Source organism: Micropterus salmoides, unplaced genomic scaffold (assembly GCF_014851395.1).
Source record: "Micropterus salmoides isolate LMB-PRFRI ecotype aquatic unplaced genomic scaffold, ASM1485139v1 Ms_hic_scaffold_15, whole genome shotgun sequence".
Taxonomy (NCBI): domain Eukaryota; kingdom Metazoa; phylum Chordata; class Actinopteri; order Centrarchiformes; family Centrarchidae; genus Micropterus; species Micropterus salmoides.
Genome location: NW_024040596.1, coordinates 16,819,894 through 16,844,213, shown reverse-complemented (window position 1 = coordinate 16,844,213; position 24,320 = coordinate 16,819,894). Strand labels below are relative to the sequence as shown.

The following is a 24,320-nucleotide window of genomic DNA, read 5'->3' as shown; positions in this document are numbered from 1 at the left end:
TTGTGTTTATAGGCTGTTGTGTGGTAAGTGTGGCATTGGGGCTGTGGCATTTTATCTCTGATCTGCTCATCTCTTAGAGGGAAATGTCAGTGCTAATCATTGCTAACATAATCATTGTGAGTAAAAATATTTCCACAGACACTGTCAGAAATGGCACCATAAATGCTCAGCTGGGATCATGTGTGGTTATTGAGAAGGCCTTGGCATATGGCTAACATCATTATCATTCCCTCTCCAAGATGCGACCATTTCTGTCTTGTCGATTGGGAAATATCATCCTGGATACGCTGCTCATCACAGGAAGAATTGTTATTAGTCAACATTAGTACTTGCACGCCCTTCTCAGTGATGATCTGATTGATTCGAGGGCAGGGAATGCATTTCTTCAGTCTGGTTAAAGTTAATGGGGTTGCTTCATTGATTTGGATGCATGATATAAATTGATGGGAGAGTATCATGGCTCATCCTTAAATACTGTGTGTGTATAATTTAACTGTGAAAAAAGTGAAAACAGCAATGGTGAAAAGGGGATAAGTTCTTATTTAGGGATATATATGATCTTCAGGAGAATACAGTGACAATGTTTTTGGTTTTGTGGTAGCCACTTTGTCAGGAGGACACTAAGCGATAGATGAGGGTCAGCGAGTTTGGTGTTGACATGGTCATGAAAAAGTGTGTGTGCGTGCAGTGAATGTAGTGTGATTTTCATGACAGCCCACCTGTGTGCAGTAACTGCAGAACAGACACTATAACACCGTGAAAAAATGTCAATCAAAAACAAGACAAGTGTCACAAGGAAAATGCAGGGTTGGACCCAAGTGCAGACAAAGGCAATACACTTTTACTGGTTTATTGATGCATCACTGCTTTTATGTAGGCAGACAGACTGGCAGGGAGGCAGGCATGCAGGCACAGCAGATGAAGGAAGGTGGAAAAGTCTGAGGGCATCTGGTGGATGAGTAGTGAATGACAATCATGGCAAGAAATTGCATGTGAAGGGGAGAAGAGAAAGGATATTATGAAATCTGAAAATCAGTACATCAATACATTCAACAGTTAAAAACATTATCTGTATATATATATTAGAACCATGTGCATCCTAAAGAAAATTAGCATTTATTACCATCTTACAATCACTTCTGTCTATAGTAGAAGCATGCAGCTGGCTGTTTAGCAAACAGACAGCTCTTGGTACTGAAATGAAGTCTAGATGCACATATTAATGAAAACAAATGACTAGAACGCTTCATTTAAAGTTCACAGTGCTGTAATTCTTTAATTCAAGTACTTGTTCACTATTTCACTGAAAGATTCATCATCTTTGTAGGTAGGGCCATAACATTTTAGCAAGGTAGATGTAACAACGTAACCTTGGCTAATTCTGGCATTTCCATTGTATTCAATGTTGATTAATGTGTACTATCTCTAATAAATGGAAAAAAGTACAAACACAATTAATGTCAAGATTAAATCAGGCTAAAATGTACACATGTGGTCCATTCTTCTCTGAAATTTCCTTTTTTATTCATCTACCTTTCATTTTACAGTAAGGGTTTTGAGAAAAACCTCCAGCTTTGGTCCAGCTTCACAGTATAGTCTAATGAACAAATAATGCCCGATCCCTACACATCTGTCAGAACTTTAACTCTATACTGCAGATTCAGGATATGCTCAGACACCTGGCCAGGACTAATGATGCAATGCATGAAGATCATACAGTATAATCAGATAATAAAAAAGTCCTGTGTCTGGACTGCAGTTATAAACTGCTCTCTCTTGTGCCCCCACCCCCTTTGTTTTACACCAATTCTCCTGGGTTTTAACTCCTCGTCTGTCTCAGCTTGGACACCATCTGTTTAAAGGCCAGAGCCACCAACCTCACTTTTTAAAAACAAAATCTCCTCCTCCTCATCTGCTCATGCATGCACACGTCGTCTTGTGTTAATGAACATGCACGTGTGACATCTTTTGCTCACATCTACAGTAAAACAAAGACATTTTCAGTATGTTTCCCAGTTCTGTATTTCAGTGATGAAAAAGTGCATATTCTGCAGGTTTAAGTCCAATGTGTTGTTCCTCCTTAATTCTTACTTTCTATCGCTTTTACCCCGTCATGTACCAGTTTCAGTAACCCTCATGTGTTGCCCACAAATCACGCACTGTCAATGCCCCCACCCCCAGTTCTCTTCTCTGTCTGGTTACCATCTGCTGTCATATATTCTTTCTGCTGATTTGGAATCCGATGACATCTAATCGATCAGCTTTGTCACCATGGCTACAGCAGTGAGGAGGAAGAGGGGAGGAGGGGAGGCGAGGTGAGACATTACAGCAGCTGTGCTGCGTTTGTCAACGTTTTTGGCAAAGCTTCCAAAAGCACTTTTCTAATTAATTAATGAAGGAAAATGAGGCACATTAGACAATAATGTCAATGACAAAAGAATTCATCACAGATTACAGTCACATTATTAATAATGCATTTGTTGAGATTAAAAATGAACAAGAATAGACTGATTGTATCAAGGCTGCAACAAACACTTATTTTGATTGTTAAATGGTGGTGGTTATTTTTTTAAACAAATAAATCAAGGAATTCAAATTCACAGAAAAATACCCCAAAAATGTGTCCTGAGTCCAAGGTGATCCACTTCTCCAGTTGCTTGCTTTGTCCAATCAAGAATCACAAACCAAAACAATACTAAAAGTACAATGATACAGAGAAACGCAGCTGGAAACAGGGACTTCAGTGATTAATCAGTTATCATTGTCTGTCAAGTGATTAATTGACTAACTGACTAATAGGTTCAGCCCTAGACAGGGTGTCACCTAAGAACACTAGGGATGAATAAGAAAATACAGAATGTATGACAATATTACGGATGGATCAACTTGGTCGTGGTCTGTGCCTTCATTTCATACCTGTGCCAGTATTTCGTTACCTTTCATTTGTTGCCACACACAGAACAACATCATCCTGTCTTTGCATCTGCATTTGTTTGTACAGTATGTAGTGCAATATGTAAGCCTACTGTATTTCCCAGTCACACATTTATACATTCCTTCAAGATACTGTAGTCATCTGTCCAATTCATAGCTGGTAAAGTAAATAACAAACAGCTGTGGAAACACCTTATTTTACAGGTCCATGAATCTCTAATCATTTCCATTTATGTTTCTTGGACAGATGTCATTACTTATGAATAAAATGGTTTTCACTTATTGCATGTCCAACTGTTCATTCCAATTAATAAATATAATACAATTTATAAACAGGAAAGCATACAACACAAATGAACATTTAAGTTTCTAATAATACAGTAAATGCATAATTAATAAATGTTTAAATGTTTAAAATGAGTAGTTCTTTCAAGGAAATTGAAAGATGTGGCACCAAGTTTGTACCATGCACTTTGCAAAAGTAAAGTGATGAGCTTGTGCCATAATTTAATTCAGTGCAGTTGTCCCCTTGTCTTCTGTTTGATGATAACAAACAAACAACCTATCCAGCCACCTTAACAAGTTTTTAAAAAGTTTTAATTCCAATCTGGCGCTTAGATCAGAAGCAAAATTCCCAACTGTAAAGTAAGAGAAAGAACAACCCAGAGAAGCAGGATGAAGCATTAAACAGACACTTTACAAAATATAACTGATAAAGAAAAACTTAAATGGAGAAGCAGCATTGACGGATTTGTTGCACGCCTGAGAATAATGCTGGGGAAAGCATATGAGGTTTTGGGTGAGTTAAAATTCCAGCGTTATCTCCTTCCAACTTAAAAGAAGCAACTTCAATTTGTTGTTTACTCTAACTACTTAAAACAGACTTCTGCTCAGCTAATTCAGTAAGACAGCTATTACAGAGGACACCTGTTTCCAACTCATCAGGGGCAGAGATAAAGATGGAGACTTTCACTTCAGTCAAAGAATTTACTTTGGAAGCAGTGACTCTTATGTCGGTACATGCCGGTGCTGTAACATTAAATAAACATGCACAAGGTTTGTCTGTCATTCACTCTATGAACAATGTAACTCGGTGTTTTGCTGCTAGATGCTGTCACAGTTCAGTGAACATCACTTCATTGAGTTGCCTTCAGGGGCTTTGCCTCAGAAACCCTTCTTGGTTGACAAACATATAATAAGTGACTTGTTATCCTAATGGGCACAGAAGAGACGAAACGGTGAGCACAGACTGAGATCACAATATTTTGCATTGACTGGTCCATGGAGGTATGGCAGAATCAGTTAACATGCTGTATATATACATTTTCAAATTGAAGTTATAAAATGTAATAAGACAGACCAGAAAAGGGCAAAAACTACAATGGCAGGGAGCATTTAAAATTAAATTTAGATTGGAAAAATAAATAAAAGAATTACAAGGAGGAGCATACAAAGTGATCAAAATGAAAAAGTAGTGTTAAAAACATTTAGACATATTCTGTATTTCAACTTTGCAAATGCACAATGTAAACTCTGCTCTGTCCCCCCCGTTTGTTTTTGTTGCAAGAAGAGGCGTGTATCTGTCCTTATTTTGGGACCATCCGTTGCCAGGAAACTCACAGTCACAGCTGTCAGCTGAGGGCAGTTCATTGGTCTGTTACAAGAACAGCCAGGAATGTGAACTGATCAAAATACATGGTCACAAGCCAGGCCAAATGCAAATACAGAATCAGAATCAGAATCAGAAGGATCTTTATTGCCAAGTAATGTTTTACACATATGAGGAATTTGCTGTGGTGAAAAGGTGCTACACGTAGACAAACATACAGTCAACATAAATAAATGTAGAAATATATAAATATGGAAGAAAATGGAAGAACAACGTTGTAGATATACACTCACCTAAAGGATTATTAGGATCACCATACTAATACTGTGTTTGACCCCCTTTCACCTTCAGAACTGCCTTAATTCTACATGGCATTGATTCAACAAGGTGCTGAAAGCATTCTTTAGAAATGTTGGCCCATATTGATAGGATAGCATCTTGCAGTTGATGGAGATTTGTGGGATGCACATCCAGGGCACGAAGCTCCCGTTCCACCACATCCCAAAGATGCTCTATTGGGTTGAGATCTGGTGACTGGGGGGTCCATTTTAGTACAGTGAACTCATTGTCATGTTCAAGAAACCAATTTGAAATGATTCGAGCTTTGTGACATGGTGCATTATCCTGCTGGAAGTAGCCATCAGAGGATGGGTACATGGTGGCCATAAAGGGATGGACATGGTCAGAAACACTGCTCAGGTAGGCAGTGGCATTTAAACGATGCCCAATTGGCACTAAGGGGCCTAAAGTGTGCCAAGAAAACATCCCCCACACCATTACACCACCACCACCAGCCTGCACAGTGGTAACAAGGCATGATGGATCCATGTTCTCATTCTGTTTACGCCAAATTCTGACTCTACCATCTGAATGTCTCAACAGAAATCGAGACTCATCAGACCAGGCAACATTTTTCCAGTCTTCAAATGTCCAATTTTGGTGAGCTCTTGCAAATTGTAGCCTCTTTTTCCTATTTGTAGTGGAGATGAGTGGTACCCGGTGGGGTCTTCTGCTGTTGTAGCCCATCCGCCTCAAGGTTGTGCATGTTGTGGCTTCACAAATGCTTTGCTGCATACCTCTGTTGTAACGAGTGGTTATTTCAGTCAAAGTTGCTCTTCTATCAGCTTGAATCAGTCGGCCCATTCTCCTCTGACCTCTAGCATCAACAAGGCATTTTCGCCCACAGGACTGCTGCATACTGGATGTTTTTCCCTTTTCACACCATTCTTTGTAAACCCTAGAAATGGTTGTGCATGAAAATCCCAGTAACTGAGCAGATTGTGAAATACTCAGAAGGGCCCGTTTGGCACCAACAACCATGCTACGCTCAAAATTGCTTAAATCACCTTTCTTTCCCATTCTGACATTCAGTTTGGAGTTCAGGAGATTGTCTTGACCAGGACCACACCCCTAAATGCATTGAAGCAACTGCCATGTGGTTGGTTGATTAGATAATTGCATTAATGAGAAATTGAACAGGTGTTCCTAATAATCCTTTAGGTAAGTGTATAAATGTGCATTATTCTGGGTCTGTGCCGTTCAGAAGTAACGCAACGTAAGAGAATATTGTGTACATATAAATATATAAACAACAAAGATCAACAATCAACAACAAATATGTGCGACGTGCCAGGTCTATGCCCGACACGAGATGAAACAGTATTTACATGTGCAGAGACATTTGTATCATTTGGAAGTGGGGTGTGTCAGTAGGGGGACCCGGGCTTTGTTAATGAGGCTAGCTGCAGACGGGAAGAAACTGTTTTTGTGGTGAGAGGTTTTGGTCCTGATGGACCACAGCCTCCTGCCAGAGGGGAGAGTCTGAAACAGTTTGTGTCTGGGGTGGGAGGCTGCAATCTTTCCTGCACGCCTTAGAGTCCTCAAGGAGTACAGGTCCAGAAGAGAAGGAAGATTGCAGCCAATCACCTTCTCTGCAGAATGAATGATACGCTGCAGCCTGCCGTTGTCCCTGGCAGTGGCTGCAGCGTACCAGATGGTGATGGAGGAGGTGAGGATGGACTCAATGATGGTGGTGTAGAAGTGCACCATCATTGTCTTTGGCAGGCTGATCTTCTTCAGCTGCCGCAGGAAGTATATCCTCTGCTGGGCCTTCTTGGTGAGGGAGGTGATTTTCAGCTCCCACTTGAGGTCCTGGGAGATGATGGTGCCCAGGAAGCGGAATAAGTCCACAGTGGTGACTGGGGAGTCACACAGAATGATGGGGGAGGGTGGGGCTGGGCTCTTTCTAAAACCCACGACCATCTCCACGGTCTTCAGAGCGTTGAGCTCCAGACTGTTCTGGCTGCACCAGGTCACCAGATGGTCGATCTCCCACCTGTAGGCAGACTCGTCCCCACCTGAGATGAGCCCAATGAGGGTGGTGTCATCCGCAAACTTCAGGAGCTTGACAGACTGGTGACTGGAGTCTGTCAAGCAATAGCATTTTATGAAAAGTATTTTGCAGCTGACCTGAAAGTGTCTAGACAGGAATAAGGCAGACAATCCAGACCGAGTAAACCGCCTTTGACCACAGAATTAAGGGAAATAAGAAACTCAGAATGATCTTGCGGGGGATGTTTTCAATCTTAGTCAAACTTTTCTGTAATTCAGCTTGATATCAGTACGCTAACCATGCTATGGCATATATTCAAGGTTGTGTATGTTTCTGATGCATAAATTACCAGTAAATCAGTAAAGATGACACTTATTTATGTTCACCTGTTCTCATTATGCCTCTGTGTTTGACCTTACTAACAAACTAAAAAGACAGAGGATGAAAGAGTTCCAGGAAGATGAATCATCGATGTTAAAGTTATCTATGATTACATGTGGCAAATGATTCAATACATGTGCTGTTATTATTAAGCCAAGAAAATATATGTATACGAGCTTGTTTGCACTCTTGCAAGTGGTGTATAAGAGGTTTTCCTATGTTTGGTCATCTATGCAGAATCTCGGAGCTCTTTTGCTTTCAAAATGTGATACAAACTAGTCACATGTGTCTGCCATTTAATTGGTGTAGCTGTTATCTCTGCAACACAGACAGAAAACTCATTGTTTAGTCTAAAACACAAGGATTTAAACGTTAGAATTCACCCCATAGTCTGAGTTAGTTGTAACATACCCTGGGGTGAAATGTAACATTATGTAATAATGATTATTAGAAAAACATGATACAGAAAGCTTTTTATTCAACACCCGGTTTCCCCTATTGTCAACATTCACTCAACAATGTTGTTTTTAAGGATACACCAGATGTACCCTCTTGTGGCCACTTTTGTTTCATTAGAAAATCATAGCTTTTGGTTTAAGAGAGGAAATCACAGAAGCAGCTGTTTGATGAAAAATATTTAAAACTGAGCTCCTGCCTTTTCACAAAATTGTATTACATGTTCCAACTCCAAACTTTGTATGACTATCCAACAATGGTGCAGCTGCTGCCATGTCAAAGTAATGAGGAAGGTTGATTTCCTTGCTGCAGGTGATGCAACATGGGTCTTATTGGTGCATGCTGCTCTCTAGTGGAATAGTATGTACTGAATACCTACTTTGTTGAAGAAAAGCAATTTCATGGAAGTAATTTCTTGTAATTTATTCTCACACTTAATTTTGCCTGTCTAATAAAGTTAATAGACTCACTATCAACAGTTATTAAAAGGTAAACAAAGGTTCTGAGTTTCAGGTGATCTGAAAGTGTGATAACCCAGGCTATAGATACTCATTGTCTTTTCTCCTGTAATCAGATAACTGACTGTGTGTTTGATCACTGGGTTATGATAGTGAAACAGTAGAGGAAGTTTCTGGTTTAGCACATATTTGGCAAATATTTTAGAGGCAACTGCAAGACCTAAACTTTCTCCAGCTGAAACAACTTGAATGACTTTTATTTGTATCCATGCCAGGCGGCAGTGCTGAGTGTGTGCCAAAAGTATCACAGTAAATCCTAGAGCTCTTTACTTATGGTCATTCCAGTGATTAGATTTGTGACACTAATCTGTTAAAGGGTGCCGTTTGCATGCTTTACAATGATTCTGTTCTGCCAATATATACTCACCATCTGGATGGCTATTAATCACTTTGGCCTTAACCTACTCAAGCTTCTCCTTCTATGATTAAACCATAAACTGTCTCAAATCAATTTCCAGCTGCAAGAGAAACTGGCCAGTGTCACCATCTAGTGGTAAACAGCAATTATGTATGGTATGAAAATAGATGGATTGTGGGACATGGAGCCAATGGGCATCCACCCCATCGCCATCTTGCCTCTTCTCAGTGACATTGCAAACACTGCAACTCAACCTCAGTACTCTGTTCATGCTGAGGATGAAGAGTCCAAAGCTTCCTGCTACAACAGATCCACAGTGAATATGCAAGAAACTATAAGATAACATATGTACAAAAATGTATATAGAATCACCAAATGAAACCTGTGATGCAGGTTTTATTTTCTTAAGCAGGGTCTGTTCTGATACTAAACATCTTTAAATTTCTTTACTAATTTTAACGCAGGTTTTCTGCAGCGGGATATGGCCTTGGAACGGTATCAGGTGCAAACAAGAAGAGATTGGGACAAGTGTCACTTCAAACAGAAGCACACCACAGGCCCACTGTAGGCCAGTATGGTAATCCTTCCATTAGTGGTAGGCCAGTGTGTCACATTTAAAATAAACATTTATAATCTTATTTTACTGTTGTAGCATCTAGATAGCGTTGCAGTTTACTTGTAGTAAGAATAAGCATTTTATTTAAAGTTAAGGCCATATAAAAGAACTAAATTGCTGTATTTTCTCACGTTGGCCATATGAGGGCATTGTAGGCTACATTTTCATTTTATTATCCAGTATTTATTTAAAGACAAACAAGCCATTAGCCTCTGTACTTAAGTGTACCTTGTGTGCGTACCTTTTTAATGCCCTTCTGTACTCTATAATTGCATGGTTGTAGTTATATGTAAAAGAGCTCTTAAAGTTGGGCTGCAGATGTTTTTTTATGTTGTATGGTCAAAATAAGACACATAAACCAGGCTGAAAGCCTTGAATGGTACACATCAAATACCTGACACATATATAGAAAGTGTGAGACATGCTTGTGAGCACATCATGCAATGTTGCAACAAATTAGTCAGGGATCATATAGCTCAATACATCACAAACCATGAAAACATACCTCCCAGCAAAACACACGATCCCGTCCCATCACAACAGAGGGAATGCAGCCAGAGGGCCAATATGAAGCACACTGAAGACTGAAAATGAAAAGAGTAGGCCTCATAAACACCAGAACCTCATAATTTTAAATTTGAACAATGCATGTAGCGGTGTGACAAATACTGTACCTACCAACCATTAAAAACTCTAAGTCAAAAAAAGCAGAGACAATGGGAAGACAGATAGCTGACAAAGCGTGTCCATATGTCTCACTCATGTGGTGTGCTTGCATGCATGTGAGCATACGTAGCAGTTATTCCCTAACCTCTACTCTTCATGGTGTCTTGATAGATGGGACTTAGGACTGTTTTTGGTCCCAGATGTGTGCCAACTCATGTCTACCTTTGATGTTCATTGCTGAGTCTATTTTTTATTCTTTTTAAAGGGCAACATTCGTGAGTGGGCTTTACCGCAGGCAACTCTTTATTTAGAGCAAAGTAATGCAAAGGAAAACAGCACTGGAAACCAGTAACAGTAGAGTGAGAAGATCACTCAGCCACATCTGCTTCATGTGGTTTGAAGACATCAGGAGTGGCACACAATTTTTAAAACATCTTGTACACAGAGACGCATGCTCTCAAATATCCACACGATTACTGTATAAAAGACACAAAAACACAGACAAACATATACTCTGTCTCTTTCTGGGTAGGCTAAAATGAGAAAAGCACACATTGCCTTCAAGTAGACGACATAGGCTCGAGAGTACTATTGTAAGCTTATCCTGCGTTTACAAAAATTCCCCTCCCCATTAAAAAATGTTGACTAGGTTCAGAAAAAGATATGTGGATATGTTGATGAGACTCGTGAGAGAGAATCACCCAAGCTCAGCTGATTGATTGATGACCTTGATTGCTGATTGACAGCACCTGAGAGAGTGCAAATGCTCCAGAAGGCTTGCAGTATAAAAATAGCATCTTCTGCTTTGCTCCGGAATGAGCAGTTCTTTCCATTAACAGACCAGCTAGTTGTTCATATTCTCCAGAATGGGTGAGGTTTTGTGCTCTGTGTTCTTGCCAGTGTGTTATGGTTGGAAATTATGAGTTCTACTTGTTCTAATATTTAATTCTTGGTTTAGCAGGAAAGAAAGTATTGATTGTGTATGGCCACCAGAGCTCTGGCTCATTCAGTGCTGCAGCTAAAGATGCTGCTGTGGAAGTCTTTGGAACGAAGGGCTACACAACTGAAATATCTGACCTATATGCCATGAAGTTTAAAGCCTCTGCTACTGCTGAGGACATCACTGGTATATCAATATCTCACTGGCATTAAACCTGGCAGTTTTTTTGCTTTAGTTGCTCTCCATAATTTCAGGCAACATTTACTTTGTCTCTACAGGAGAAGTTAAGAATGCAGATCACTTCTGTTACGCAGAGGAGACCAAACTAGCATGGGAGGCTGGAAAACTGTCTGCTGACATCACCGAAGAACAACGCAAACTCACTGAAGCAGACCTCATCATCTTTCAGGTACAGGCTGACTGACTAATATGTTTAAGCCCAAGCCCTGTGCTTGAAACTAACTCAAACTCTTCTCAGTTCCCCATGTACTGGTTCAGTTTTCCTGCAATCATGAAGGGCTGGATTGACCGGGTGCTCACACTGGGCTTTGCTTACTCCCAAGAGAAGAGGTATAGCCAGGGCATCTTCAAGGTAAGGGATCAAATCAAGAGGTTTGCATTACGGGGGGGTGTGGGTGTGTCTCTGGCTTGTTTGAATTGGTTTTTCTGCACAGGACAAGAAAGCCATGCTGTCCTTCACCACTGGGTCTCACGAGTCCATGTTCAGTGCAAATGGCATTAATGGAGACATGAATGTCACACTGTGGCCGCTGCAGGTACTGGCCCAGCATAAACTGACTTGGCAAAGCATTTAATGGGTTATCAACTGTGGTAAACATTTGACCATATCACCACCGTTTTCCAGAATGGCATCCTGCACTACTGTGGCTTCCAAGTTCTGGCCCCTCAGATCTTCTGGGCTCCGTCTCACGTTCCCTCTGAGGTGCGAGGCACCATGCTGGAGGGCTGGCGTAAAAGACTGCAAGGCCTCCTGGAGGAAAAACCACTTTCCTTCACTCCTTTGGACTGCTTCGACAGGGAGAAGGGCTTCCAGCTTAAGCCTGACGTCTGTGAGAAACATGCCACTGAGGAGTTTGGACTGACTGTGGGGATCCACCTGGGCAAGCCACTACCACCCAACAACCAGATGAAAGCTGGAGTCTAAAGACTGCAAGATCTCGTCATTCAACTATGATGAATAAAAGCTGTCTAAGAACATCTACTGTCTTGGCAAGTTTATTGCACTATGACGAGTACAGCCAAAAGAATCCTCAGGGTGACAGACTCAATAGTGGCCAGTGTTTGCACAATACTTCTAGCTTGTTCAGAAGTAACCCACCAGTGTGTCTGAACTAGAAGTCTTTAACTGCTGTTTCTGGACAATGTACTGGGCCACATGCTTATCTTCAAGCTTTGCTGGGATCTTCTAGGCAAGATTCATTATTAATGGCTATAACACTTAGTTCAGTATTGCTCACTGTCACCCAGTCTTAAGAATTTCAAGAACATTCTGTCAGGGTACCTGCTCTCTCAACCCCATGTGACTTGATCAAAGAATTTTCTCCTGCATCAATTACTATAAACCTCTTTAGACTGAAATGGCCTCATGTTGCCTTTTACAGTGCACTCAAAGCACATGTATCCCATCTCTAGAATGGTATCCTGGATGTGACCTGTCAGATGGTGGAACTCTTGGGAGAAACGCCCCTCTCCTCTTATTCTCAGATTGCTTTTGATGGGGAGAAGTTCCCAGCTGAAGCTCATTTGAAATATGCTGAAAAGGAGTTTGTTCTGACAGTAGGAACCCACCTGGGGAAACCACTCCTACCCAACAGCCAGATCAAAGCTGGAGGGTAGTGATGAACACTGCTTATATTTTTGGTTAGTGCAGTAAAGCGTCATGTCTTGCTGAGTTTTGTGGAAGTTTTGACTTAAATGTTTAGGTGAGTTCTGTGCATGTTGCTTGTATGCCGTCTGTTGAAGCTGAAGTGCTCTGTACCCTGTACAGACATGCTGACGGCCAAAGAGTTTGCATGCAAGCTTGTCCCAGAGAAGCAGCTTTTGTTTGGGTATGGAGGAAATAAGATGTGGGGTGGAGTGAGGGGCACACTTAAGGAAACCGCCCTTGCACTCTGATTTCCAGACCATAGCCTGTGACATACAGGAACTGGACATTGTGCATATTTCACCGCTGAGGTTTCAAAGCCTGCAAGGAGATATGAACTACAGCAGTTCCGAAGAGACCCAACTTAAAGGACAGGTCACTAATGCTTGCTTTATAGACCGAAACAGACAATAACAGGTATTTGTACTCTAATACAGCTAATTGTTAAAAGAAGGCAACTATATAACAGAAATCATACAAAAAGACAGTAACTGCATACCATACTAACATGCCAGGAGAAGATATTATTTTCATTGAGAGAAGTGAGGGAACTTTGTGGGATTACTATTCCAGAGGAGGGCCCTCTCCTTAGGGAGGTCTACCCTCTCAAGGGCTGATTCACTCCAGCTCTTCTGGGGTTTTTGTAAAAACCCTATGTTTGGAAGTTACACAAGTCTTGTTTTTTTTCTTTATATTTATCCGTATTTCACTCTTGGCAACTCTGTTGTATGTTGTTCGTCTGCTGCTGTTCAGTGCAGCACTAAACTGTCTACAACCAAGCGAGTATGTTGAGGTTAAACAGAGGGGTCCCCCCTACCAGTAACGATGGCAGGAACCAGTCGAGGACTGAGGATTCTATCTCTTAATGTAAACAGAAATGTAAATCCACAAAAAAGGTACAAGATCCTGACTAAAGCAAAAAAGGAAAAGGCCCCTGTAGCCCTACTCCAAGAAACACATCTGTCTGATACTGAACATGTTAAATTAACGAAAGGGTCCTATAAACACGCTTTCTTTTCTTCATATAAATCAGGACATAGAGGGGTTGCCATTTTAATTTGCGACTGGGCCTTACAATTATTTGACATTATGTCCAATGAAACTCAGGGAATACTTATATGTGGAGGCGATATGAACATTAGATTATCCAAATTGGACACTTCTAGATCAGACCTATCTCAACAAAAATCGATCAGTAAAAAAATTAATGTTATTATGGAAGAACTGGGTATTATTGACATTTGGCGAGAGCTCCACCTAACCAGCAGGGACTATACACATTTCTCCGCACCGCACAACACCTACTCTAGGATAGACTACTTTTTTACTTTTAGTAAGGACAGACATAGAATTCAAGATTGTAAAATTGGGACAATTGATATATCTGACCACTCCCCCATAACATTGACAATGAGCATTAATAACAACCCGAAATCCTCATTTTGGCAAGTATCCTAAACAACCCCCAGGTAAAAGAACAAATAAAGACTGAAATCGAAACTTACTTCAAAGAGAACAATAATGGGGAGGTTTCCTCCTTAGTACTATGGGATGCCTGCAAAGCAGTGCTAGGGGTAAAATTATTGCACACACCACATTTCTGAAAAAACTTAAAAAGGAGAAACTTAATAAACTACAAGCCGAACTTAAGGAACTACAGAGACAACACAAGGACACATTAGACAATGACAAGAAACTAGACATAAAAAAAATGCTAAATGAAATAGGCGTTTTAAATCATGAAGAAATACAAAAAAACCTACTATTTCTGAGACAAAGATATTATGAGATAGGGCACAAAACTATTAGCTTATAAGTTAAGGAAACAAGAGGCAGACAGTACAGTTCATAAAATAAGACACCCTAAAACCGGATTAATACACTATGACACAGAGAAAATACAGCAAAGCTTTGAATCATATTATAAAAATCTATATTCCCAACCAAAAAATTGAACATTTCTTAACTCGTTGAATTTACGCCAAGTAACAAAGGAACCAAACGATACGCTAATTAGGGAAATCACAGACAAATAAGTCAGTGCAGCAATTAGCAGGCTGAAAGCCCACAAAAGCCCAGGTACATATGGCTATACATTGGAATGGTATAAAACGTATAGAGAACAAATAACTCCAAGACTTCGAGCAGCATGTAACTGGGCACTAAAAGAAGGACAGACCCCCCCATCATGGAAAGAGGCTACAATAACCGTTATCCCAAATTGTGGACAATACAGGCCAATTTCAGTACTAAATCTGGATTACAAAATATACACATCAATACTAGCAAAGATATTTGAAGATATTATACCAAAACTAATTAATTTAGATCAGACAGGATTTATACGTCAGAGACAGACCCAGGACAGTATCAGGCGAACATTACGTATTATACAACATATACGACAGAACGAGATGGAAGCGATGTTAATGGGACTAGATGCAGAAAAAGCATTTGACTCAGTAAGATGGGCCTTCTTATATAAAGTTCTTGAAGAATTTGGTTTCCATTACACTATCATTAAAGCAATTAAAACACTCAATAACAACACACTACAATAAACCCACGGCATGAATTAAAGTTAATGGCAACCTCTCCAACCCTTTTGTTTTGGAGCGCTCGTGTAGACAGGGATGCCCCTGCTCCCCTATGCTTTTCTCGCTATTCATTGAACCCCTTAGCCAGTGGATTAGGCAAGATGAAGGTATTACAGGAATACAGATACAAGGAGCGGAACATAAACTAGCCCTCTTTGCTGATGATATTTTGATCTATCTGGGCCAACCATCAGAATCACTGCCAGTATTAATGTCCACTTTAGAAGAATTCGGCCAGCGATCGGGATATAAGATGAATGCTCATAAAACACAGATTCTGACCTTCAATTATGATCCCCCAAGGGAAATAAAGCACACATATAACTTCAAATGGGACCAGTAATCAATGAAGTACCTTGGGGTGCACTTACCTAGAAACACCACAAAATTATTTGATATAAACTATTTACCCTTAAACTCCAAAATTAAATCGGATATTTCAAGATGGAGAATTGAATCAGTAAAGATAAGCATTTTACCCGGCCTTTTGTATCTTTTCCAGACTCTCCCCGTGGAGATTCCCAAACAACAATTTTCAGAGTGGGATAAGTTGATTTCCCGGTTTATATGGCAGGGGAAAAGGCTGAGGATTAAATATAAAACACTGCAACTTGCTAAAGTAAAGGGAGGTCTCTCACTCATGGATCTGAAAGGCCATTATTATGCTGCCCAGCTAAGACCACTAGTATGCTTATGTAACCCCAATTTTACCGCATGGTGGAAAGAAATGGAAGAAAGAAGTATTAGAGGCCCTCCAATACAGGCTATGATGACAGATGGAAAACTGATGTCTTATTTTATAGATACAGATAATCCATGAATTAATCTGACTCTAAGGAAGTCAGTAAAAAAAAAAATAACGTAATGAAGGCTTAGAAAATGTATAGGTGGTGTGCGTATTTAGCTGGAAAAACACAGAAACTCCCCTATTTACTGGGAGAAATGCCCAAATGTCAAATAATTGCTGCAAAATATATCTCATCATGCGATGAACTGAGGACAACTAGTGGAAACTAATTGTACTAATTTTCAAATTATTATTATTAATTATTATTATTTTGATTGTGATATTTTAGTAGTAGTTGTGTTTTTAAATCTTACATTTGTCTTTTTTATGAACTAATTAATTTTATAAAAAAAATTTGTCTATTAATATACACACACACAGTTTTATCTATTTATAATAATTTAAAAAATGTTTTTTAACACACATGTTACTCCGTCACTTACTTTTTTTATAACACACACGCTTACTGTTTTATTTATTTTAATATATTATTTTCATTTTTTAACAAACAAACACATGCTTATTGTTTTACTAATTTACTTTTTTCTAATATTTATTTTTACAGAATTTTTATATTTTATATTATTTTATTATTATTATTATTATTATTATTATTATTCCCGCCCCTTAATATGACGAATGTCCAAGCTGTGGGACTGCAGGAAAAGGGCCCAACATACACCCACATACCTAGCATCTATCTCAAGTTTGAAAGCCTTTTCTCACTGAGGAGCAGCCAAAACTGGAGCATTACACGTAAGAGCCTCTCAAACGCCTTCTGACACTCTGCAGACCAAACATATTATATATTATATAACATTTGCTTTCAACAGGTTTGTGAGAGGAGCAACAACTGTAGAAAAATTCCTACAAAACCATCGGTAATAACCCACAAGCCCCAAAATACGCATGAGCGCCTTTTTAGTTGGAGGCGGGGCATAGTCATCAATAGCCTATACCAGAGGTCACTAATAGGCGGACCGCGGTCCGGATCCGGACCCAGCCGCCGTCCTCTCCGGACCGCCGACCTACAGCCCATTTATTATTGAGACTTACTACCTCGTGACGGAGCGTTTCTATTTTAACCCGCGCAGCTTTTCTAGCATTTACTGTACTGGTTTAGAGGACCAGGAAACTCACAGACCAATCGCATGTGCTCCAATCGTCTCATGTGACGCTGCTCAGCCAATCAAATCTGTGCATACCGATGCTTGCGAGTCGAGTCCGCGAGATTCACCAGAGACGTTTTGGAAACACACCCGAATTGAGGAGACGAAAGATAAAAGAGATTTCACATGACTTTTAATCAAGAATGTACAGATTTTTACATGTACATTCCTCCCACGGGCAGTTCAAAACCAGAATATCTCATAGATCTCCAATATGCTAGCTGGAGCTCACGTTTCTCACTGAACAACAGAAAGTAGGAAAGTGGTAGCTCTGTAAGAGGAAATGAAAGAGAAGAGGAGGCATTACAGCTGTTCATTTGTTATGATGTGTTGAGTGTTTATTATAAAATTGGTTGAGACTACACTTCATCACTTCAAGCTACACTTTTTATTACATTTTTTCTAAAAATTAGGCACTTTAGTTTACTTAAATTTAGAATTTATTATTTGAATAGTTATTATTTATTATCCCTCCAGTTTGATGTGAAAACTGACTGAAATATTATTTGATTTGACAGTCCATTGTTGACTAAAAACATGTGTTGATACAACTATAGGTTATAGTACTGAATGATAACGCAAGTTCGTCGTTTTGATGTTCCGGACCTTTGCTTCAGGAAATTTTCTCTAACTAGACCTCTTTGAAATCTAATTGAATACCCCTGTGTTAGAGGGAGAAAAGTTCCACGTGCGTCGAGAGGTGTGGTCTTTTTTAACGAAGTGGTACCTGACCTGACAGATATCGGCCCTGTAGGATGTTCTGTTCTCAACTTGTGGCCTGTAAAGCATGGGAGTGCTTTAGGTCACAGTTCACTGTTTTTATCAACATTTCAGTGTTTTGGTTGTATGGAGAGAAATAGTGTTTTGAAGAAAACTCCCAATAAAAGTGAACATATAAACAGTCAATGTGGCCAAATCATGGACATTCGCGTGGTATATTTTTTTAAAATTGTGTAATTGCTGTTAGTTAATTTTTTTTTTCATCAAATTTACAGTTACAGTTGTATTCCAGGTGTATTAGAAGATATTCTGTTGCATTATAATGAGTTGGATGATGGTTTTAATGGTGATATTAAAATATAGATTTTAAACCAGGCAACTCCATTTACTCTTTAATAGAAAAATAAATAGGTTCATTTACAGTTGATTCATATTCCTTAGCTTAGCTGACCTATCAAAGGAGACCAGTGTAGTGTACAATATATGTGCATTTTGTTCGGACACCACACCAGAATTATGCATCTAGGCCTAATGGTTGAGCAGTTATTACTGATTTATTTTGGGTATGTTATTTTAGGTGTTTTTCCTGGAAATAGGTGGAGGGTTAAAGTAATTTGACTAAAAACGTTTCACTTGAACTAGGATCATTACATTAACTTAATAAAAGCCTTGTGCCTTAAAATAAGTATAACAACATTGGTAAAACAGGCTTATACTGATACTAAGCCTATTCCTCCGACTTATAGCCTACTTATCAGCCCTTTTTCAAAAATTACCATTAAATTCAGAACAGTGGAATATATTTACATTTTGACAGCAACAGTAGTGTTTACAACAGCTCAGCTACAATAAAAACTCAATGACTGGAAATAAATATAGAAATGTCAGTTCCAATGTAAAATAAATAATATTCCTGACATCAAAGTAAAGAGTGAAGAAGAAATGGCCCTATTAGATTTCAGGAAAATGTATGAAATATCTCTAGTCACAGATCACCTCCAGTAGTATCAGCAACAAAGCAGCAGCAGCAGCAGCAGCAGCAGCATCCCCAGCAACCCCAGCAACCCCTCAACAGCAACTGTTCTGTTATGTCAGTCCACAGTGTTTTAAAGCTAGAGCTGGGTATTTCCAGTATTCCCGTATCGATACAGAAGCATCTGTATATGCGTATCAGCAAGGAATACATAACGATATATTTCTATATCAATATTTTGAGAACAGCCCTATTTAAATCCTTGCCCTGTGTGGTGTGCTTGCATGCATGTGAGCATTTGCAGCGTAGTTATTCCCTAATCCCTCCTCCTCATGGTGTCTTGATAGATGGGTTGATTTAGGACTGATTTTGGTCCCAGATGTGTGCCAGCTCATGTCTGCCTTTGATGTTCATTGCTGAGTCAATTTTTTTTATATTTTTTTAAAGGGCAACATTCGTGAGTGGGCTTGACCACAGGCAACGGTTTCTTTAGAGTGTAGTTGTGAAACAGACCGACCCACAGCGCCCCATGTGGCGGGACAGGCCCATTGAACGAAACAGCTCCCCTACTGGCTGGCGGAATAATTACATACCCTGCATTAAATAGACTTCAGCACCACTAGTGGCAGAAGTTAAGCAATTGAACTTACGACAGAGCATACATGCAACATGCAACAATGACCAGACAGGGAATTAACAGAAACACCAAACATTTATACACAGGGATTAACGAGCAGGGCGGGAGCTACACAGGTGACTGGTATCAGGGTTAACGAGGCAGAGAGACAGAAGGGGAAAATAGAGAGACTGGCTGACAGGCAGATTACTGGAGGTGAACAGATGCAAGTACTGAACACCAAACATGTCAAAGTAAGTAGTAACAGATCAGAATAATCAAAATAACAAACTAATCCAGACACAAGCAGACAGAATACAAATACACTAATCACAAGGAACACAGATGGAAGCAAAGACAAAACAAAACTCAGAGCAGACATGGGCAAAACAACACAGAAGTACACAGAGCAGGAGTAAACACTTCAGACATGAACTAAGGTACAGGACTAAGAACTAAGACACCAACTTGGAACTAGGATATGAGACAAGGCAGATACGAAGTAACTTAAAGGTGCGGATGAATGACATAATGAAGGCTACACAGAGACTAAAGCAAAATGATCAAAATCGGATTAATAATGAAACTGGCTGAGAACATAAATTGACATCTAACAAACAGACAGAACCCAAGCATGATGGTAGAGATCTAACACATGAGGGACAGGAACAGGACTAAACAAGTACTAAGGCAGACACCGAGATAACAGGACAGATCAGAACCACCACACAGAACAAGCAGAAGACTGGATACAAGACCACAGACAGACAGGACTGAAACCCAGACAAAGAGAAACCAAAATCAAAACACAGAGAAGGCATGGCCAAAATAATATAACCCAGACGAGCTCAGGGCAGGATCGTGACAACAGCAGGAAATCATGGAGGAGGAGTTGGCCGACGCCAGAGGAGAGTTCCAACTCTCACTTGAGATAGGCCAACAAACAAACCCCTTTGAACAGCTCCCAGAGCTCGCTCCCCTTGGCCAGCCTCAGAAGACTGGTCCTCACGAACACTCCCACTAATCCCACTGGAAACCATGGTGGAAGGATACTCTGACCTGGGCTCGCAAACAGGCTTAGCAGCTGCAATGGATGTTAAGCAAGGGTGGTCAGAACCCCCTCAGTAGTATTATCACCGCCTGTGGCAAGCGTACTTTGGTATCAAAATCGAGCTTGAGCTGGAGGAAGAGGTAAAATTCAAATGCCTTTTCATTCAAAACCTCCATCCCACAACTAGGTACCGTCTGAGTGTCGCGGCATGCCCCCTCACCCAAACTTGTCGACAGCTACAAGGGTTAGCCACGAAAGGGTTAGAAAAGCAGAGACATACTATGACTCGGAATTCTGAGCCTCGGAGAGTCTTAAACATCAACCCCAACTTCCTCCATATGGAGCTGGGAGCAGCTTTGGGTGGTGAACCACCTGCCTCCGCCGCTCATACATCACAGGCTTCTCAGCAGACTCAGTATCAGAGGCACGTGCCGCCTTGACGACCTGATCAAGGTTGTGGCTACCCGCGGCCACCCTGGGCTGACAAGGAACAGAACTACCAGAGAACTGAATTCCACCGGCTCCAGTATGCGACCAGCCGCTGGGGAAATCGGTCCTTTCGAGAAAGAGGGGGTGGACACAACCAGCGCGAATCACAAAACTTTTCTAGTTGGAACAGGCGATCTCAAAGAGTTACACACCAGAGATCCCCCAATAAGCAAAGTGTCCTTGGGCAAGATACTGAACCCCGAATTGCCTCTGGTGGCTGTCCAGTGTATGAATGTGTGTGAATATTAGTTTCTGTTTGAGCCTTAGGCTCAGTGAATGAATGTGTGTGAATGGTGAATGCAGATGTAGTGTAAAAAGCGCATTGAGTGGTCGAAAAGACTAGAAGGGCACTACGAATACGGAGCATTTACATTTATATATATTGGGGACCCGATGTATCCAGTCCACCACTCCAGGCTAACATGTCGACAGAACCGGCGACCGCACCAAAACAGTCCTGTGCACTGGCGAGGGAAGCATCTCCCCCCAGCGCAACAGTTCTTGTGTCACCTGACTGAAAAGGGAGTGGCACGAAAATTTTACCTGTCGATCACACTTGAGGACGGCCAGGGTACAGGAAGACTTGCAAAAAGTTCTTTCCCCAGTGGACAGGCCCTCATGCGATCACAGATAAACTTTCACCAGTTGTGTACCAGATCAAGGTACAAAAGTGCCGTAGAGAGAGCCAATCTTCAAATGGGTTCACCACAGCCAAATCAAGCAACACAAATACCCCATGGGACTCGTCGGGAATGATAACGTCCTAATAAATTAACAATTAATAGAAATCCTCAACAACGAGGACGATAGGGACGATAACTGCTAGTTGTTAAAGGAAGGTCGTATTAAAGTTTGTGTGCATGCTGAGTAAAACATAACTTGAAGCCAGGTTTCTTTCACTACGGTCCGCCACCCACGGCTCGAGCCACTATTTTGTATTCCCCAGTTGAAATTTCACCTACCACTAAGTTCAGAGTGGGGGTCTCTAACTAATTGAATTGAAAACCAATTTTCTGACAAGATTTTCACCCACCAAGTGAGCTGCTGCTGGGTTTAACATGCCCAAATCTATCGCTCCTTTTATCAATTAGGAATACCTGCTCCAGAGCAGACATCTTGCTACAGCAACTGCAGAAATAAACTATTACCCGATCAAACGGGTTCGATACAATGTAACTCAAACAGTCCCTCTCAGGAATAAAAGCCGCTTCTTCTATTAAAATAATTTTAAGACGAGGGCTAAAACCTTCAGTCAAGGCTGTTAGCTGTTAGAATATCTGTTCGAAAGGGGGGACTGTAGTGTGTCAACCAGCCCTCATCTCAATCAGGAGGTGAGATCAGATTCGGCCAAAGGGGGGGTTCTTCCTTTCTCCCCTTTGAGCTGGCCTGTTGACATGCAAAACTAGAGACATCGCCTGATGTTTTGGTAAGGACCTGCATAGACTCAATCAGACATGCATCGCTTAAGGATTGTGTATTCAAGAACTTTCCAAACCCCTCTCGCCGAAAAGGTGTCACTGAAGACACTCTGCAGGACAGCAAAAGGGCAGTTCAACCCCTTCTCCCCCACAGGTTACCGCCTGACATCAAAAGTCGTGCCATGCCGTCCTGTGTCACTCTGAACCTTTTCCCACAGCATGGTTGAGGTCATAAAACACCACTCTCTTCTTCTTCTAGCTGATGTGCAAATGTGAAAAGCCACAGGATTGTGAAAGGAGGGACACTAACAATTCCTGCCTTCTTGAGCCAACAACCTTTTCCTTTCTAAACTGTGTTTTGTTCTGTTTAAATAATAGTCCTTGTTAAGTTAGTAATGGCGTTTGCCTCTTAGATCTGAGTAGAAATTATCATGTTGTTATCCTCTAGTATGATGTTTGAAGCTAAAGAACCATAAGAAAGTAATCTTGAAGAGTTTCCTAATTTCTCCCTATTATCCCATAGTAATCACTGTCTGTTTAGTGTTTAACTAATACTTTATCTAAATGTTTTCTTATATAATTTCTTGTTAAAACGTGCATCCGCACGTTCCTCTTGTGTTATAATCCAATTCCCAGTTCCCAGTTCAAGAGTTTGAGTTTTAAGTTGCGTATCCACTGTCCTTGCATGGAATCAGAGCTCCACCAAGAGGACAGAAAAGGTATAACACACAAGCGTTTAAAAGTCCTTTTTCTTGTATGCTCTTGTATCCTCGTGTAACTCGTGTATCCTCTTGTAATTACGCTCTCTTGTAACTTTTGTAACTCTCTTGTAAAATTCTGATAATGCTCTTTTTGTAGGCTACTTTCAACTTCCTTCAGACGACCTGAGAAAGTTCCATGTTTTGAATCCCCATTTTTCTCAGCAGGAGATTTGATTTTGACTTTTGTTTGGAGCTGCCTGGGACGAAACTTTCCCCAGACTTTTGTTTTAAACTCAGCAACGTTAAATAGCCTATATTCCCAGGGCCTTGCAAACCTACGGCGAATGTATGTGTCTTATTTGATTTTGTTATTTTAACGTTATCCGACCGTTCTACGCAACTTTTGACCCAGAAACCCAGAAACTCGTTTAATTCTCACCTCGGGTTGAACGAAGTCACGGCTCCAACGACAGAGTCTGGAGTGTGTTCCGCTGAGCTATAGCGACACCAAACGAACTCAGAGCGCAAAGCCAGGGCTGACCGTCTTGCCCGTTGGTGCAAGCGTTTTCCCGCATAGGACTCTGGAACAAATCCACCGGTTTAAAACCAGCTCGAGACGCCGCTGGGGTGCCAACCCAGCCGGGCCCGGACAACAACAACAAGCCAAAACCGGCAGTGAGCCTTTGCCACGGGGAATTATGACAACAATAAGGCATAAACAAATCACATTCTGTGACTCGTTGGTGTCCTATAGTTGGTCCTCATCTTTAGTTAAGAAACCCCTAGTTTATTTAAAATTTGCAACATAATTTATGACCATTCGTTCCCTCATTCTCTTCCATCCACAATACCAAACTGAAATTCCATCCAGCCTATTATACTGATTTTGTCTTATTGCATATTCTGTTCATTACCTTCTGGTTTGTTTCATGTTTGACTGTTATTCCTGTAATATTCCCATATTTACTCACACCGTTGTATTCCCTTTAGTTAGTCAATAAATTTCTCCTTGATTATATTGATTTGTGTGTGTGTACTGTTTAGCGTCCTGGGTCCCTGTACAGAGGATTCCTTCTCAGATTTGAGACTGACTGATTGATTAAA

The 24,320-nt window shown here is 40.6% G+C and overlaps 1 protein-coding gene and 1 long non-coding RNA gene across 2 annotated transcripts; one reads left to right on the top strand and one right to left on the bottom strand.

The window, feature by feature from the left end:
* Positions 1–834: 834 nt before the first annotated feature.
* LOC119904183 lies at positions 835–24,205 on the bottom strand. Its single transcript, XR_005444660.1, has 3 exons — positions 23,656–24,205; positions 9,710–9,788; positions 835–948 (listed from the first exon to the last, which is right to left on the bottom strand). It is a non-coding gene; the product is annotated as an uncharacterized LOC119904183 (long non-coding RNA).
* On the top strand, positions 10,658–12,002 carry LOC119904182 (NAD(P)H dehydrogenase [quinone] 1-like). The gene is made up of 6 exons (XM_038720656.1): positions 10,658–10,740; positions 10,829–10,996; positions 11,089–11,219; positions 11,289–11,402; positions 11,485–11,586; positions 11,676–12,002. Exons 1-6 carry the CDS (start codon positions 10,737–10,739, stop codon positions 11,973–11,975), a joined length of 819 nt encoding a protein of 272 aa, XP_038576584.1. The 5' UTR covers positions 10,658–10,736; the 3' UTR covers positions 11,976–12,002.
* Positions 24,206–24,320: the final 115 nt, after the last annotated feature.

Excerpts from the sequence above, each read along its gene's own strand:
- LOC119904182 (XM_038720656.1), top strand. Across the intron at positions 11,403-11,484 it reads ATAGCCAGGGCATCTTCAAG|GACAAGAAAGCCATGCTGTC; the intron begins GTAAGGGATCAA and ends TTTTCTGCACAG. Across the intron at positions 11,587-11,675 it reads TCACACTGTGGCCGCTGCAG|AATGGCATCCTGCACTACTG; the intron begins GTACTGGCCCAG and ends ACCGTTTTCCAG.